We start from the raw sequence: 16,153 nt of genomic DNA, 5'->3' as shown, positions 1-16,153 counted from the left end.
AACAAATGATTTTAATTGAGGAACATATAGAAGCATGTACAAAAAAATCTTCTTAGAAAAGCAAAAACGTAAAAATTGAAAGGGATTTCAAAAATTTCTTCAGTGGAAGCTAGATAGCAAATATGAGCATGTTTTGAGACACTAATAGACCACTTGTATGCATGAATGTGTGCGTATGTGTTCAAATTCTGAAATTTACTACCATAAAAATCTAGCTCGTTTTTAAGGTATTGAACAAGTTTAGTTTTACCAAATTAAGCATCCATAAGGCGAAATATATGTTATTATTGAACGCTATTGAGTTTCGCTCAGATCAATGACTGATTTAGTTAGTTCTGGATTAATTAATATCGAGGTCTCTGTGAATTACGAGTGCAATATATGCAACCTGCGTTACGATTGTTACTAACCATGTCACAATAGCTATTCAATCCGACGAGCTCCTTATAGACAGGCAGCATGAAGTACAGTACGTTATCATTCGTTGAGTTGTCACTCAATCCATGACATCCGCCTTTGGGTAGGTAATTATTTTGTCACTTTCACGGTAAATCGCCGTGGGAAGCTGAGTAGTTTTATCTCGTTTTAAATACTGGAGACTGGAAAAAAAATTCCTTATAACTAAGGAAGGGTCAAAATCTCACTGTAGGTGGATTATTCTGGGTTTTTCCTTTTACGTTCTTACTTCAATCTTCCATCTTTTTTCCTTCTTCCGTCTTCTTTCTTACTGTTTCTTACTTTCTTTTCTGTTTCTTCTTCCTTTTTAAATTTTCCCTCTTTCTCCTTTTTCCATTTTCCCTCATCTCCATTCTTCTTCGTGCATTCCGTTTTCTTTATTCTTTATTCGCTATTCTTTAATCTTTATTCTTTATACTTTATTTCTCATTCTTCACTCTCTATTTTGTATTTTTTATCCTTTATATTTTATTCTCTATGGTTTATTCTTCATTCTTTATTCTTTTTTTTTATTCTTCATCCTTCATTTTAAATTTTTATCTTTTATCCTTTTCTTTATTCTTTATTCATTATCTACAACTCATATGAATGGGATTCATTTCATTCCATCAATTTAAGCCTTTCGATGCATTTCTGCCTTCTGATAATTACAGCCTTTCAAGATATCAGACTTCAGAGTTCAGCTCTATGAGTTTTCAGCCTTGTGTGCTTCAGCGTTTCGTAGAACACCCCAGAATAGCAGAATAACATGTAATGCTTAAAGGATCCTAGATCTTTGCCAAACAGATTCATTCTTCTAAATACAAAGTTTGAGCCATGAGAGCGAAATTAAATAATGCCACGGAATGCAATGACATTGATGTCATTTGACACTAATTCGGCTCTCTAGCCAAGAAATGGCCTATTACAAACAGTTATAAGGTTCTTCGAGAGCTACACTGCCGTTCTACGCATAATTGTCCCATGTTACCTTTGATGAAAAAATCCAAACTCGAGTCAATTTGTCCCACTAATTTCGGAATCGATTGGATCTCGAAATTTAACAAATGTTTTTGGGATGTTATGAGCGTATCATGCATTTAAACAAACCTCGGAATATCTTTTCACTACATTGCTTACATTTTGTGACACCGCGGAGTTACTGTGGTGTCTGGCGAAAACAGCCAGATTGGACCATATAGTACATTCCCGTTTTTTTTTTTCAAGCAGCGTTCTACTCACCTCCGCAAACGCTGGATACTTCATGGTGGATCCCAGCTTCTGCACCGAGTCGATGTAAACGTTGATCTGATGGTACGAAAATAATCTTTTCGGAGGAACCACACTGACCGTGATTGAGTGCCATCTGCCGTCCAGCAAATGTGTTGACTGTGCCGTAGCCGTGAAGAATTCCTTCTTCGTGATGACACTGACCACAAAGTTCCCATTCTTCTGCACGAAAAACTCGTACCCCGTACCGAAGTTGGTCGTCAAGCTAAACAAATGCCTCCGGTAGTTCTGCAGGTTTATTCCTGCCTCGTCGTTAAAATGTTCCACGTCCTTGTCCAGCCGAATCCAGGCGTGGAACACAAAACCATGGCCGGTATCCCATTTACGTATTTCGGGGATAGTGATCCCGTTGGTATTGTTTTGTATGTCCAAATATTCGACGGGGGTTGTCCCGAGCGAAAGTCTGTACTGTGAAACTCTGAGAATCACTTCCAGCAGTTGCTTCCGGTACTCAAAGTTAACTTCGATCCTGAGCAGCCGTAGAAGGCATTTCAACTCGATCGGGTGTATGGAGTGTTTTGCCAGTTCTTCGATCAGTTTAAGTAAGTTTACAGTACACTTTGCCGTAAGTCTGTTTTGATCTGATAGACAGCTGTCCACGATGCACCTAATCATACGCTGCTCCGAGATGGCATGTTTACTGCAAGAATTAGGGTAAAATTAATAAAATTTATATGTTTTGAATGATTAAACTAAGGAAAGGGTTACCTTTGTATGGTTGCCGAACATTTCTTGAGCAGTACATCGCTGATATAGTTTTGTTCGGTCTCAGCCATGGCAGGAATCCACTGCACCAATTTGGTAACAATCCGTGCGTTCAAACTGTGATAATCTCCTCCCTCGAAGGCAAAGTACAAACAGTCGCACACCAAGTCGTGAGACGGCCGACCGAATAGTTTAAGCCCATCGAACAGAATGTTAACGTTGTTGGTATGCATCAGATTGTAGTGAATTTTCTCCGAACTACTGCAAAGCTTGTGAAAGTTTCGCACCAAGGAGGATCCCAAGGTTTGATGGTCGATGTGCCAAAGCTGTAAGAGGAGTTCATAAATCGAAATAGTAATACCTAAATACTGTAAAATGCGCAATAATAATGTGCAATAAGGCCGGAAAAAATATTAAATTCTTCTTTTGTACCATTGATCTTTTGAAAATGGAGAGGGTGGGAAATCTATATACATAAAAATGAATTTATGTCTGTCTGACCCTTAAAGACTCGGAAACTACTGAACCGATCGGCGTGAAAATTTGTATGCAGAGGTTTTTGGGCCGGGGAAGGTTCTTAAGGTAATTCAAGACCCCTCTCCCCTTTGGAAAGGGGGGCTCCCAAACAAATGAAACACAAATTTCTTCATAACTCGAGAATTAACCAAGCAAATGAAACCAAATCTGGCATGTGAAGGTTTTGGAAGGGAAGATATGTTTCTGTGGTGGTTCTAAAGTCCTCCCATACAAATGAAACCGAAATTTCGGCATAACTCGAGAACTTATCAAAACGGTAAACCAAAACGAAGCTCGTCGGGTCTGCTAGTAATTGATAAAATCGAAAAACTCATCAGTTTTCTAAAAAAATTTTCTATAAAAATTCGAAGCTTTATCATTTGTTCGGTCAAAATTTTAAATCCCGCCTCAAATATTTTATTAGATCGCAAAATTTTGATGGAGTCGGAGGCGAAAGAGTATAATAAAATTGGTTCCAGCCTAATTTTAGAAGAATAAAGCGTTGTGCCTAAAGCTTATTTATGAGAATATATTTACTAATCATTAGACAAGGTAGAGCTATGAAATTGAATTCCACCGCTTAGTAATATACAGGTACGGGTTTCGATCTCAACATTAAGATCGTGGAGACGATATATCTTCATTCTTCAAGATTATGAAAAGGTGTGACAAGCAATTTTTATAGCACTAACATTTCGAGGATAACCGAATGTTTGAAACTTTGCATCTAGTTTCATTTCATTCAAGTCAAAAATAGAAAAAAAAACTTACCTTCACTCGTTCAGGAATCTGCACCAGACTGGGTATGAACTTTGCCTCGAACATAGCATTGCAAAGCACGTGCTTGTTGACGTGCCCCGGCAGGAAGTTCTCTATTATCCCGATGATCGCATTCAGCGCACCGACGTCGAGATAATTATCGCCATTAGGCGAAACTTCGAAGCTTTCGGCAGGGGATGTTTTCTGCAAAAAGTGCTCCGTCTCCAGTAACGTATGGATGGCTCCCAGATACAGTTGAAAAATAGTGAGTAGATCGATTTGGCGCTAGAATTGAAACAGTTAGGATTAAGTCGTATGGGGGTATCATTTCCTGTTCAGAATATCACCTGTTCAGGACTAGATTTTTGCAATATGATTGCCATCAATGTGAAACATTGTAGCACAAGCTGGCGGAGGCTGGAATCACTTTCCCATTTGGAGAGAATATCCATGATTATGGTAACTGTGGCTGGACTTATGGCACGTAATCCGTTATCCTAAATAATTTGGGAAACTTCTTAGACACTGAATATCGCACAAACAATTAAACAATATGTATGAATGTAAACCAAATGGTTAACATTCAACCTTTGAAAGAAAACATACAAAGCTAAAGGACTCACCACATTAGCAGTTCCATCACCAGAGGGATAGTTTAGATGGTAAGAGTTAATGTTTTGATTCGGTTCTTGAATTAATGCTACCTACAAATTGTTTGGATTACAAATTAAAAACGACATCCGTTAGTGTTAGTGACGAAATTATTTGATTCATATACTCTATAGTCTACACCCTTTTCACCAGATTCAATAGCATTGCCTAATTTATATATAAGCTATCTACATTGCATTATGTTGTAATTGTATTATTCGTGATCTTTCCAATATTAAGCAAACAGTATCTGTTATAAAAAAGCACACCTTTCACTTTTGAAACCATTTTCTAGTTTAGCTTTTGAAAATTGAAGTGACAGTGGAAAACCAGAGTTGAAGGTCTTAGGAAAACTTATTCAAAGCTTCGGCGTTGATTATCAGAGATTCAAAGCGAGACATTAAACGACTAGGACTAATAATTATTGCTTGACCTTCGCCTAACCCTTAAGCGGTGCTTATGGACACATAAGCTTAAACCTGATTTAGTAATATTTAGGTATAAAAAAATACGAATATAATAGTTTTAAACACAGTAATTCCTATCCATTCAATTGATGCTATGATCCCTTCACCACCATACAAATTGATGTAACAAAATGAAAAATTACCTGCGATCCGGATATTACCGCACCTAGGATATGAATCAAGTGTTCCCCTATTTTGGGATGCTGCGAAATCCGCTTCGTTTGGAAGCAATCGTAAATAAATGGCACTATTTCTGCGTGCATGGGTGAAATCTTGTATGCAAGTTTTGCATAATCGGCCGTTTCACCTCGCAGAAAATTGCGCCACGTGAAGTACGGATCGTACAGCACTTCCAGAAACTGGCTGAAGCATTCCAAGAACAAAGTGTTAGCAGCATTTACGGATGCTGAGTCGTTCAACTAGAATACAACGAAATTAGTCAAAAATGGTCGAATATGATCATGTTTATGCACTGATACCTTGTCGATAATTGAGTTTGAAATGGCTACACAACTTGATATGTAGCTGGACTTGATGATAGTCCCGATGTTGTCAAAGTGACGACTTATTATCGTCAGACATTGAACTAGCAACTGAATCTCGCCTATTGTTTCATTGTCGGTTTCATCATCACTGGAAGCCTGCAACAGAAATATATGAAACGTGATTGGGAATGACAATGAACATCTATAAAAATCATACAACATTTATGTTTTTTCCAAAGATATTACTGAATTTTACAAGTACATATGTTAACGTATCACTAAACTTAATAACAAATCGAGTGTTTTGGCGAACGATGCAAACCCCTGTCGTAATCAAAACACAGGACAGTACCTTCGCGCCATACCTCACAAACGTGATAAATTAGCTTCTGTCGCGAATGTGACTCACGGGTGGTGTTTTCTTCTACGTTCTTATCACATTCCACCCTATCTATGTAGGTGTCTATGATGGTACACAAACAGTGTTTTGAACATCATGGAGTGGAGATCCTTTCACATTACGCAATCGGTCCGCTGAACTGGAACATAAAATTATGATAACAAAAAAAAGCTGACCTACCTTTTCGAACTTGTCCCGAGCTATGATCAGGAATTTCTCAATTGCCGGAAGCAACTCCTCTGGAAGCCGATTCAGGTGCGGTCCGGAATCAGGTGCAATAGACGACCAGTGCGGGGCATTTTTGAAATCGAGCAGAAGTTGATTTTGCCAAATGCTAACGAATCCTTGAATGAATTGCCGGAAGTAGTTTTCTTCATTCTGTGAGAAAAACGCAAACGAGTTGCATCCGTTTTTATTAGAACAAGCACAAAAACACGAAATTTGCATTCACGTTCCATTGAGAAAACAGTGACACATCGAGTCAGGCAACAAAAATAACAACAGGAAAATCACCTTTGTCGTATACTGGATCCACAAATTGTAGATATCCTTTTTGGAATCCATGTTAAACGGTACAAATTTTCAATCAATAATCACAAATATGTTCATTTTCCACAATTAATCACTGTTTTTCACAATTTTTCACCACCGAAAAAATTCTGCTGTGAAGTGCTCCACCGATGCAGTATTTGTTATTTTTCCATCAGATTGAATGATTGTCATCCTACGCTTATTGATGATGCCGAGGGGTCCGTGAGTTACAATTTACCAAAAGCAAAAAAAAAATTTGAACTAAAAAAATATTTAAACTTATGTTCAAACCTCAAATTATTTCACCTGATTTTCTCGCATTAAGCGAAAACACCGACCTTATAAGGTTCGATACACTTTTTTCTTAAAAAATATTTTAAGCTCTTTTTAATGGAATGTATTCAACCGTCTAAGACGAGTTAGATAACTCCATTGAATACGTAGTGTCTCGTATACGAGACACTGAAGACGACCACACAGTTGTGGTCGAAATACGTATCTGCAAGGATATCGAAATAATTGGTGGAATTAAATGGAGTTACTTATCTCGTCTTAGACGGTTGACTTTTTTTTTCATAACTTTCAGTCGAAATGGCTGATAATTATTAAAATTAACCCTGCCCTTGTTGAACGCAACTTGTTATGAGGAAATTGAGTGAGGAGGATTACTATAATTGTAATTGTGATTGTAATTTTTATTGGGTACGACAACTTTTTAGTTTACACTGTACATTAAATCAAGGAAATGTTCTGAACATATATTTATCTCATCGCGAAACAAATAAATACGGCACCAATTTCGACGCTATAGCGTGCTCACTGCTGAAAAAAATAACTCATATGGAAAGACAAACATTTGTTCAGTTCGTCAATTGATATAAAACACTATGGATCTTATATTGAAAAATAGGAACATCTATTCTACGAGGAAAGCAAAAATATATCTCTTCATATCTATATTTAATATGAGGCAATTACATTTGAGTTTCGAAATCCGCCGTCCCCTTGTAGGCATCGGCATGTCATCCGGCTTAATGATTGAAAACCAAAACAATGACTTACCCGACTGTCTGGAAATACCAAATCCTGGTTGGTGTAAAATTACACTTCTATTTAATAGAATTATTGATTGACATTTTCTGTCGACATGTTTGTTCGCTTAAATTGATTCTTTAATTTATGGTCAACTTTCCCAAAGAATCCATATTTTTTGTCACCTCTAACTACTAAGAGTGAAATTAGCAGTGATTCAAATTGTTCAGGGCTGTCATATTGAATATGAATCTCAAACATTCATTTTCCCAGAAGCTGTTCATTTTTTCATTCATTTTTTAAGCCAGTGTCAAAAACTTAAAACATGTATACTGCCGCTAACCGCAAGTCGAGCACATCTGTATATGGGCGTCCATATACAGATGTGCTCGACTTGCGGTTAGCGGCAGTATATAACGCTCAGTTTCATGTTCTGCAGATTTGATCCACGAATGATTCACTGGAACTTGTAATTCGACCAATGCTAAGTTCCAAAAATACACACATACACATACATACATACACACAAAAAGACATCACATCAATTCGTCGAGTTGAGTCGATTGGTATATAACACTATGGATCTTCGATCCTTCCAGCAAAAGGTTGGTTTTGGAGTGATCATATAGCCACAGAGAAACAGACGTCTCACTTAGAACAAAATGCAATCAAAATCATCGTCACGGAAGCATTATCGCCCAGTGCTAAATGCAGTCAAACGGAAACCAGATGGCGGTAGTGTGCAAACGTCAAACATAAGCAAATCCGATAGAAGCGCCATCGGTGGCCGATTGACCACCTACAAAAATTTGAATCCACCGTTAAAAAGGTGAACGATGGAACATGTGTTGAGTGAGACGTCTGTTTCTCTGTGATATACCCTTTACGTATACTTACACGTAAAAAAATAACCTTATATGTTATGGCAAAAAACCATTCGAAAATACTTATACTCTTCATTATGCCACATAATGAATGATCCCATATCAAAAAGCTAATAACATTCATAAGTTAATGAAAAGTATAAGTTTCCGAATGTATGTGACTAATGCGATGTATAAGTTTTTTCTTCCCTCCTCCTTAGCCGTGCGGTAAGACGCGCGGCTACAAAGCAAGACCATGCTGAGGGTGGCTGGGTTCGATTCGATTTTCGGATTGAAAATTGTCTCTACCTCCCTGGGCATAAAAAAAATCATCGTGTTAGCCTCATGATATACAAATGCAAAAATGGTAACTTGGCTTAGAAACCTCGCAGTTAATAACTGTGGAAGTGCTTAATGAACACTAAGCTGCGAGGCGGCTCAGTCCCAGTGTGGGGATGTAATGCCAATAAGAAGAAGAAGAAGAAGAAGTTTTTTCTTATACATGTCATTAAGCGCCTGCTTTGGCAAAAAGTATTAGAAATATTAATAATAAACAACATTAAATTTTTTACGTGTAGTATACGAGAAAGGCAAAACTTCTATGGGGAAATCAGCGAGTTTGTTCTATTTTGCTCCAGATTCAAACTAGAATAGTGGTCGAAAATTTGAAATGAAACTGAATCACTACTGATTTCAAAATTTTCAAATTTTAAGCAGTGCTGTGTTCAAGTTTGGCCAAACATTCGCCAAGGCATAAACGGCAATTCGTTACAAAAATCATAACTGGATGAATGTACATATATGAGTTTTCGCAACATTGTAAATTAATGTCCAAGCCGGGTGGTTTAATCCCCGGAAATAGGCAATTAACTTTGATTGAACTGAACCTGAGTTACGTGCTCTTGCCTACGCAATGCGGTCGGGTCTGAGATTGACGACCGACTGGCAAATAGCTTACACAACCTCACTTGATCAGTACAGTTGCTGATGAAGAATGTGTACAGCCGCCAGACATTCTAAATACTCACGCTCCTCTAATGTGAAAGTGTACTACACACATGTGGAAGTGTTGGCTTGAGAAATGGATTGCGAGTGATTTGACTATGCGTCCAATTTGGGAATCTCGAGCTCATTCAGTAGCCGCTAGGTTGCGAAGGCCGACGGAGGTCCTACGTAGCTTAGTTGGTTGAAGCACCAGTCTAGCGTACATGGGTTCGAGTCCCATCGAAGGGAAAGTGGTTACCTCCAATACATTTTCCAAATCAATATCTTCCACATAATGTACATATTCACATATGAGTTTTCACAACATTGTAAACATAACTGGATGTTTGAGGCTTTTTCACATATATATCTATATAACATCATCCGTATAAAGCGACCCTTGCCAAGGGGATGCATGGTCTGATGGGGGAAATAAATAGCAGGCCGCTAACGGAGTCTGTGGGGTACCTGGGCACCCCCACAGAGTAACGTCCGCTTACCACGTTATTGCGGAGCTCTGGTGTGGCGGACCTTCTTTTCTCGGGCGACTCGTGGGACCAAAATGTAGACCAAACCAAAAAATACCAAATTTGAGTAGAGAGGGAGAAGCTTCTGACGAAATGGTGGATTCCTTCGCCAGACGAAGTGGCCTTAACAGGTCGTCCCACCGATCGCCAGGGACAGGCGATACAGAAGAGCGTTGCAGGTCGGAGGAGCCGCCCATCGAGATCAAGATGGACAGAGTGATGAAGATGACCAGTCACAGGGAGAGCGGAAGTCAGAAAATGGAGGTGATTTCAGACGTAACGGATGTTGTCATGTCTTTTCTGGACAACGGCGGGAAGTACAGCAAGGACCTTAAGAAGTCCGTGCTGACCCTCTGCAACGTGGTTGTAGAGGCAAAGCAGGAGAGGAAGTCCTTGCTGCACTGCCGTAATCTGGCAAAGTGACGTATACGCCATTTTACAAAAATGGCGTTAACGAGTTGTACTCATCGAGTTCTCTAACAGAAAAATAGAAAACATGTAGGTTGTAATTTGGCGTATCCAGCTTTCCACGTTCGCCATAATGGCGGCTGCTATAAATATTTCTGACAGTAACTGCTTCCGACGCTAAACTGTTTTCGACGCTTCCGACGGTGGTCGTATCATAGCAACTATTTTCACATTGTTTATTTATTGTTACGTGAGCAGGCATAACATGAAAAAAACAGGAGGAATTTCAGTTCTCGCAACAATTAAAATGATTGACGATTAAATATTCATCTTTTTTATGTTTCAGGCGGGAAAAGAACAAATTGGCATTCAAGCATTACATTCATACAAAGTACAAGCTCTGCATGTCTTGGCTTCTATGCAACAAATTTCCTGACGATTTATTCTCCATGCAACTGCACTGGCACTTAGTTGATGGGTGAAAACGAATGTGAGCCAGTTTCTTCTAAATACCTAATTCACGCTCGGAGAAGCCAAAAAGTGCAGTTCAGTATACTTGTCCGTGTCGTGCTCCACGATAGAACTTGGAATATCGTTCGACTTCCAGTTCTCCCGACGAAAGGAAAAAAACTAAAAACTTTCATTCCTTCATTTGTTGAGTTTAAGTCATGGATTATGTTCAAGGGAAATATCGACAATAAAAGCGGATACTTCAACTGTAACAATCATACCAACGGCTCATCTTATCGCAAAGAAAACTGTACTTACCTATGAGCAGAATGTTTAGCACGGTATATTTTACTCTTATCTACGATCGAAGCTTAGGCTTAGAATCCTAGTCTTGGGCAGCTGATATTTGATAGAATTCTACGAATAGAGTGACGTGATGGAAACGTTACCCTTGCCCTTTGTCTTAATTTTTATTAATACTTTTCTTGATTTCCAATCATTTGCGTATCTGTTATCTGTTTTTTGGCTTTATACGCCGTTAAGTAAATATTTCTAATATAACGGAACGCTATTGATCTATGCAGACATACTCCATTTATAACTTCATGTCCTTATACGCAACTAAACGAATGATGTAGTTCTTGATTTTATTTATTTTCCTTTTTACCGCTAGATTCCCAGTTCCACCGAGGAGTTCGAATTTATTAACACGGTCAAGTGCACTTAACTGCACAATTTGGCTTCTGCGAGCATCCTCATCAACTCAGAGCAGTGAAGTTAAATCGAGGATAGATTCTCACCAAGTTTACTTCGAAGAAGGCAGAGCATTCAGACGGGTGCATATGTCCACGTATCTTAAATCGGATCCCCTTAGAAGAACTTGGATCCGAGTGCTAAAGCTAAGTAAAGCTAGTTGCGTTGCAAGCTCAATAAAAAGTATGGACGCTTTATATGAATGTTGCGTTTGAATGCCAAATTGTTCTTCTTCTACCTAAAATATAAAAAAAAAGATTATATATGTTCATCATATTAATAAAATGTTTCTTATTGCTGCAAGCTTTTTACGAGAAGTGAATTTTCTCCAGTTTTTTCATGTTGTACAACACGTAACAATAAATAAACAATGTAAAAATAGTTGCTATGATACGACCGTCGTCGGAAGCGTCGAAAGCAGTTCAGCGTCGGAAGCAGTTACTGTCAGATTTATTTATGGCAGCCGCCATTATGGCGAACGTGGAAAGCTGGATACGTAACTTTTTCAGATTACGGCAGTGCAGGCGGAGGAGGCGGAACGAAAGATGCGGCAACTTACCGAAGAGAAAGAGTTGGAAGTGAGCCAAGCGGTGAAGGCCAAGAATGAAGCCGATTCGAAAATTCGAGTCCTGGAGTCCTGGCAGTCACTGTAGCAACTCCAAAGCTAAGTAAGTTAAGAAAGGTCAGTATGGCAACCGACCTGAAGAGAGCTAGCGCCAAGCCAGTATTGCACAAGAGGAAGGCTACTCAGATCCGTCGGGAGAAGATTGACCAGGTTGCCGACCCTAAGGAACGACGGAAACCAGTTCCTCCTTCTACGACGACTAACGAAGTTCGCCAGGAGGAAGGCCTGCCCTGGAGGGAGGTTGTGAACCCCAAAAGGCGAAGAAAAAGTGAAAAGCGGCATAGGAGGCGAAGGCGCCATTGGTCAAGAAGGTGAGTGCCCGTAGAGGTAAGAGCACACCTTCCAATGGTCATGGCAGGAAGGACAGAGGCGAAGCAATTATCGCCAAGGCTGATGATAAGAGCTATGCTGACGTAATGAAGGGTTTGCGAGGCGCAAAAGGGCGAGATGATCCTCATCCTGAAGCGGGATGCAGCGCTTCCCGTAGCTCAGCGTATAAAAAGTTGGCATGAGAAGTGCTGGGTGATGCGGTTCAAGTTGGCTAGAGGTACCTGGAATGAGGCAATCTACGTTCTGCTAACGCTAGTGGTCATATCCTGCTAGAGTCTCTAGTGATACTGAACGTAGTCCTGCTGAACGAGGGCCAGAAGTTGGCAGAAGTTGGTGCCATAGCCTAAGCCTGGGAAATCCCCGGGAGAGCCTTCGGCATACAGACCAATTTGCCTACTAGACACAACTGGTAATCTATTAGAGAGGGTGACCCTGAATAGATTGACGAACTATACGGAGTGTGCTGATAGCTTATCAAGCAACCAGTATAGGTTCCACAAAGGCCGTTCTACCATCGAAGCAATTCGTTCGGTAACGAAAACGGCTAAGATAGCGCGTGGTTTAAATAGGAGAGGTATTTGGCAATGTGCATTGATTACACTAGATGTAAAGAATGCATTTAATAACGCTAGCTAGACAGCTATAGCTGATACCCTGCATCGCGTGAGAGTCCCGGATTATCTGTGCAGGACTCTGAAAAGCTATTTTCAGAACAGGATATGGTTAGTCGGCACCGAAGCTAGTCAGCTGTGGAATATCATGTATGACGGAGCATTACGCCTCAATCTCCCGGCCGGTATGAAAATAGAAGGCTTCGCGGATGATGTAATACTAGAGGTCACAGGCAACAAGCGAGGATAAACGTATTGACCAGCACAGTTAACTCCGTGAGGTCATTAAAGCTTCTGGGTGTGGTAAACTAAAATTGGTTTTCGGCGGATCTTGAAATTTTCAGCCGATTTGCTTTTCAGTCCTTGACAACCAAACAAACACGACCTTCTGTCGCAAAAACGGCTTGAAGGATGATTTTTGATCTAATTCAACGGTAACTAGATAGATCAATAATATAGCAGGATCATGCTATGTAGTGTAGAACGGTAATCAATCGTTCTGATTTTTTTATTAATTTGATTGATTTGGTCGAATATGTACACATATACGGTAAAAGACCCAATAGTGGAGGTAATAAGCACGCGCCATCACTATTTTATCACTCACATCTAAACAATACTTCATTTCACTTACCTTGAGAGTGTATCCAAAAGCTCATCAACTTTATTTTATGAGAAATGTGTTCCGACCGCAAGGAAGTCTATCATTGTTGCCTAAAATCAATCCTCCAATTATTGGTACAATGTTCCAATAGTTGTGGTATTTTTTTATTTTTTTTTTATTTTTGAATCCCATTGTTTTCTTACGGGACTCGCAACTATAGGAACACTACCGCAACTATTGGTGCAAAGGCCAAAGAAAAATAAGGTATTTGAAGTTTATTTACCGATTTCGAGTGTATTCCTGAGCTGTTGTCGTTTGTTTCGTATAGTGACAGTGCACCTAATTGATCAACAATGTGGGTTGCTACGTTTAATGGAACGTACACACGGTCAAGCAGTTTGACCAACATTGACTCCACCTCTCGTTTGTTCAAACATCCATCAAGTTTTACCAACAGCGTCACGAACAATCAATTTATTCCACCAACAATATCACACACGAACGACCGAAGCGCCAACTTGAGCACCAACCATCAAAAACAAACATGTTCGGCGAACCTTGACTCCGCCCCCGACAACTCAAACCAAAATCAAACCGTTTTAATTTTTTCCAACCGAGCCGCCAACTGACAAATGGTTGTTCGAACAACTTCACACACGTTCAAACAAAGCAGCAACCTAAGCGTTTTCTTGGGGGCGGAGTCAATGTTCGTCAAACCGCTTGACTGGTGTGTACGTTGCATAATATGTAGATTCGCTAAAAACTACACCACCGCAACTATAGGAGCACCCACCTACGACTATTGGAACTTTAACCCTATGCATATATATTTGAATACATTACATTAATGATTTAGATGATATCATAATACAAAATTCTATTTCAGATAAATAAAATATGTTAGTCGCTATTAACTGTGATGTTTAATAAACGTTTATTTATTCGATTCTCTTCACTACACTGGCTGCGTAGGCTTATAGCGGGTGTAGCATTGTCTATTATCCGATATGATGTACCAGCATGGTCCAAAACACTAGAGGCCGGGTGTAAGTTTAGGAAATCGATCAGGATACACCAGCTGATGCGTCTGCGGGTTTCAAGCGCATACCACACCATATCATATGAGGCGGTGTGCGTCATTACTGGCATGATGCCGATAGACATACTTCTGGAGGAAGATGTGGATTGCTTCAACGACAAGGACTCGGTGTAAGTGCGACGTGTCAACGCAGCTTCATTGCTCAAATGGCAAACAGCATGGGACACTGCATGCAAAGGTCGTTGGACCCACAGACTGATTCCGAAGGTGTCGAATTGGATTAGTAGAAAGCATGGTCAGATCAACTTCCACCTATCACAGGTGTTGTCTGAACATGGCTACTTTAAAAATTCCTGCATACGTTTGGGTTTGTAGATTCTGCGGAATGCCCGGAATGTGTAGGTGAGGTAGAATCGGCAGAGCATGTTATGTTTGCATGGCCGCGATTCGATGTTGAACGCAATGCCATGCTTCTTGTAAGCGGCAAGGATACAACCCCGGACAACCTCGTTGATAGGCTGTGTTGGGAAGAGGTTATATGGAATGCGGTGAACACAGCATCTCAACAGATTATGTCGAAACTACATCGCTGGTAGCGTCTTGAACAAAACCAGCAGCTGCAGTAGAAATACTGTGATGCAGTGAACACCTTGCTCACTCCAACAACAAAAACGTCGCGGGAACCGTCATTCTGGCTACGTGCCCGGCCCACCGCAGTCGTCCAATTTTCGCGGTGTGAACGATGGATGGTTCTCCCAAAACCTGATGCAACTCGTGGTTCATTCGCCTCCTCCACGTACCGTCCGCCCTCTGCACTCCACCATAGTACGCAGCATTCTCCTTTCGAAAACTCCAAGTGCGCGTTAGTCCTTCACCAGCATCGTCCAGGTCTCGTGTCCGTAGAGGACTACCGGTCTAATGAGCGTTTTGTAGATTGTCAGTTTGGTACGGCGGCGAACTCTATTCGATGTCTTGCGGAGTCCAAAGTACGTACGATTTCCAGCCACTATGCGTCTCCGAATTTCTCTGCTGATATCATTTTCGGCAGTCATCAGTGAGCTCAAGTACAAAAATTCTTCTACCACCTCGATTTCGTCACCACCGATGCAAACTCGCGGTGGGTGGCTCATATTGTCTTCTCTAGAACCTCTTCTTATCATGTACTTTGTCTTCGACGTGTTAATGACTAGTCCGATCCGCTTTACTTCCCTCTTCAGTCTGATGTAGGCTTCCTCCATCTTCTCAAAGTTACGTGCAATTATATCTATATCGTCGGCGAAGCCAAATAGCTAGACGGACTTATTGAAAATTGTACCACTCGTGTTAATCCCTGCTCTTCGTATTACCCCTTAAAAAGCGATGTTGAATAGCAGACACGAAAGACCATCACCTTGCCGTAACCCTATGAAGGTTTCGAAGGGACTCGAGAATGCCCCTGAAACTCGAACTACGCACATCACCCGATCCATCGTCGCTTTGATCGACCGTGTCAGTTTATACGGAAATCCGTATTCGTGCATTAGCTGCCATAGCTGGTCCCGTTCGATTGTATCATATGCGGCTTTGAAGTCGATGAATAGATGATGTGTGGGCATGTTGTATTCGCGGCATTTCTGCAGTACTTGGCGCATGGCGATCGATATCTATACAAAATATATTAACTATATACGATAAACTTTAATCTATTT

At 40.3% G+C, this 16,153-nt stretch overlaps 1 protein-coding gene across 2 annotated transcripts in view; it reads right to left on the bottom strand.

Annotated features, from left to right (window-relative positions):
- The window catches only part of LOC134225368 (neurobeachin-like protein 1), a 215,212-nt gene extending 208,809 nt beyond the window's left edge, over window positions 1-6,403 (bottom strand). The window contains exons 1-9 of one of the 2 annotated variants that reach the window (XM_062705381.1): window positions 6,222-6,403; window positions 5,889-6,086; window positions 5,303-5,464; window positions 4,967-5,242; window positions 4,329-4,409; window positions 4,053-4,202; window positions 3,718-3,990; window positions 2,434-2,756; window positions 1,678-2,365 (exon numbers count right to left, since the gene is read on the bottom strand). In XM_062705381.1, the coding sequence (XP_062561365.1) occupies window positions 1,678-2,365; window positions 2,434-2,756; window positions 3,718-3,990; window positions 4,053-4,202; window positions 4,329-4,409; window positions 4,967-5,242; window positions 5,303-5,464; window positions 5,889-6,086; window positions 6,222-6,272 (2,202 nt within the window). In that variant the 5' untranslated portion in view covers window positions 6,273-6,403. The remainder of the gene's footprint in view (window positions 1-1,677; window positions 2,366-2,433; window positions 2,757-3,717; window positions 3,991-4,052; window positions 4,203-4,328; window positions 4,410-4,966; window positions 5,243-5,302; window positions 5,465-5,888; window positions 6,087-6,221) is intronic. The other variant, XM_062705382.1, reaches the window with a different exon arrangement.
- Window positions 6,404-16,153: the final 9,750 nt, after the last annotated feature.

The sequence above is a fragment of the Armigeres subalbatus genome, chromosome 3, assembly GCF_024139115.2.
Source record: "Armigeres subalbatus isolate Guangzhou_Male chromosome 3, GZ_Asu_2, whole genome shotgun sequence".
Lineage (NCBI taxonomy): Eukaryota > Metazoa > Arthropoda > Insecta > Diptera > Culicidae > Armigeres > Armigeres subalbatus.
The sequence above is the reverse complement of the archived record's forward strand: the minus strand, read 5'-3'. Positions and strand labels throughout refer to the sequence as shown.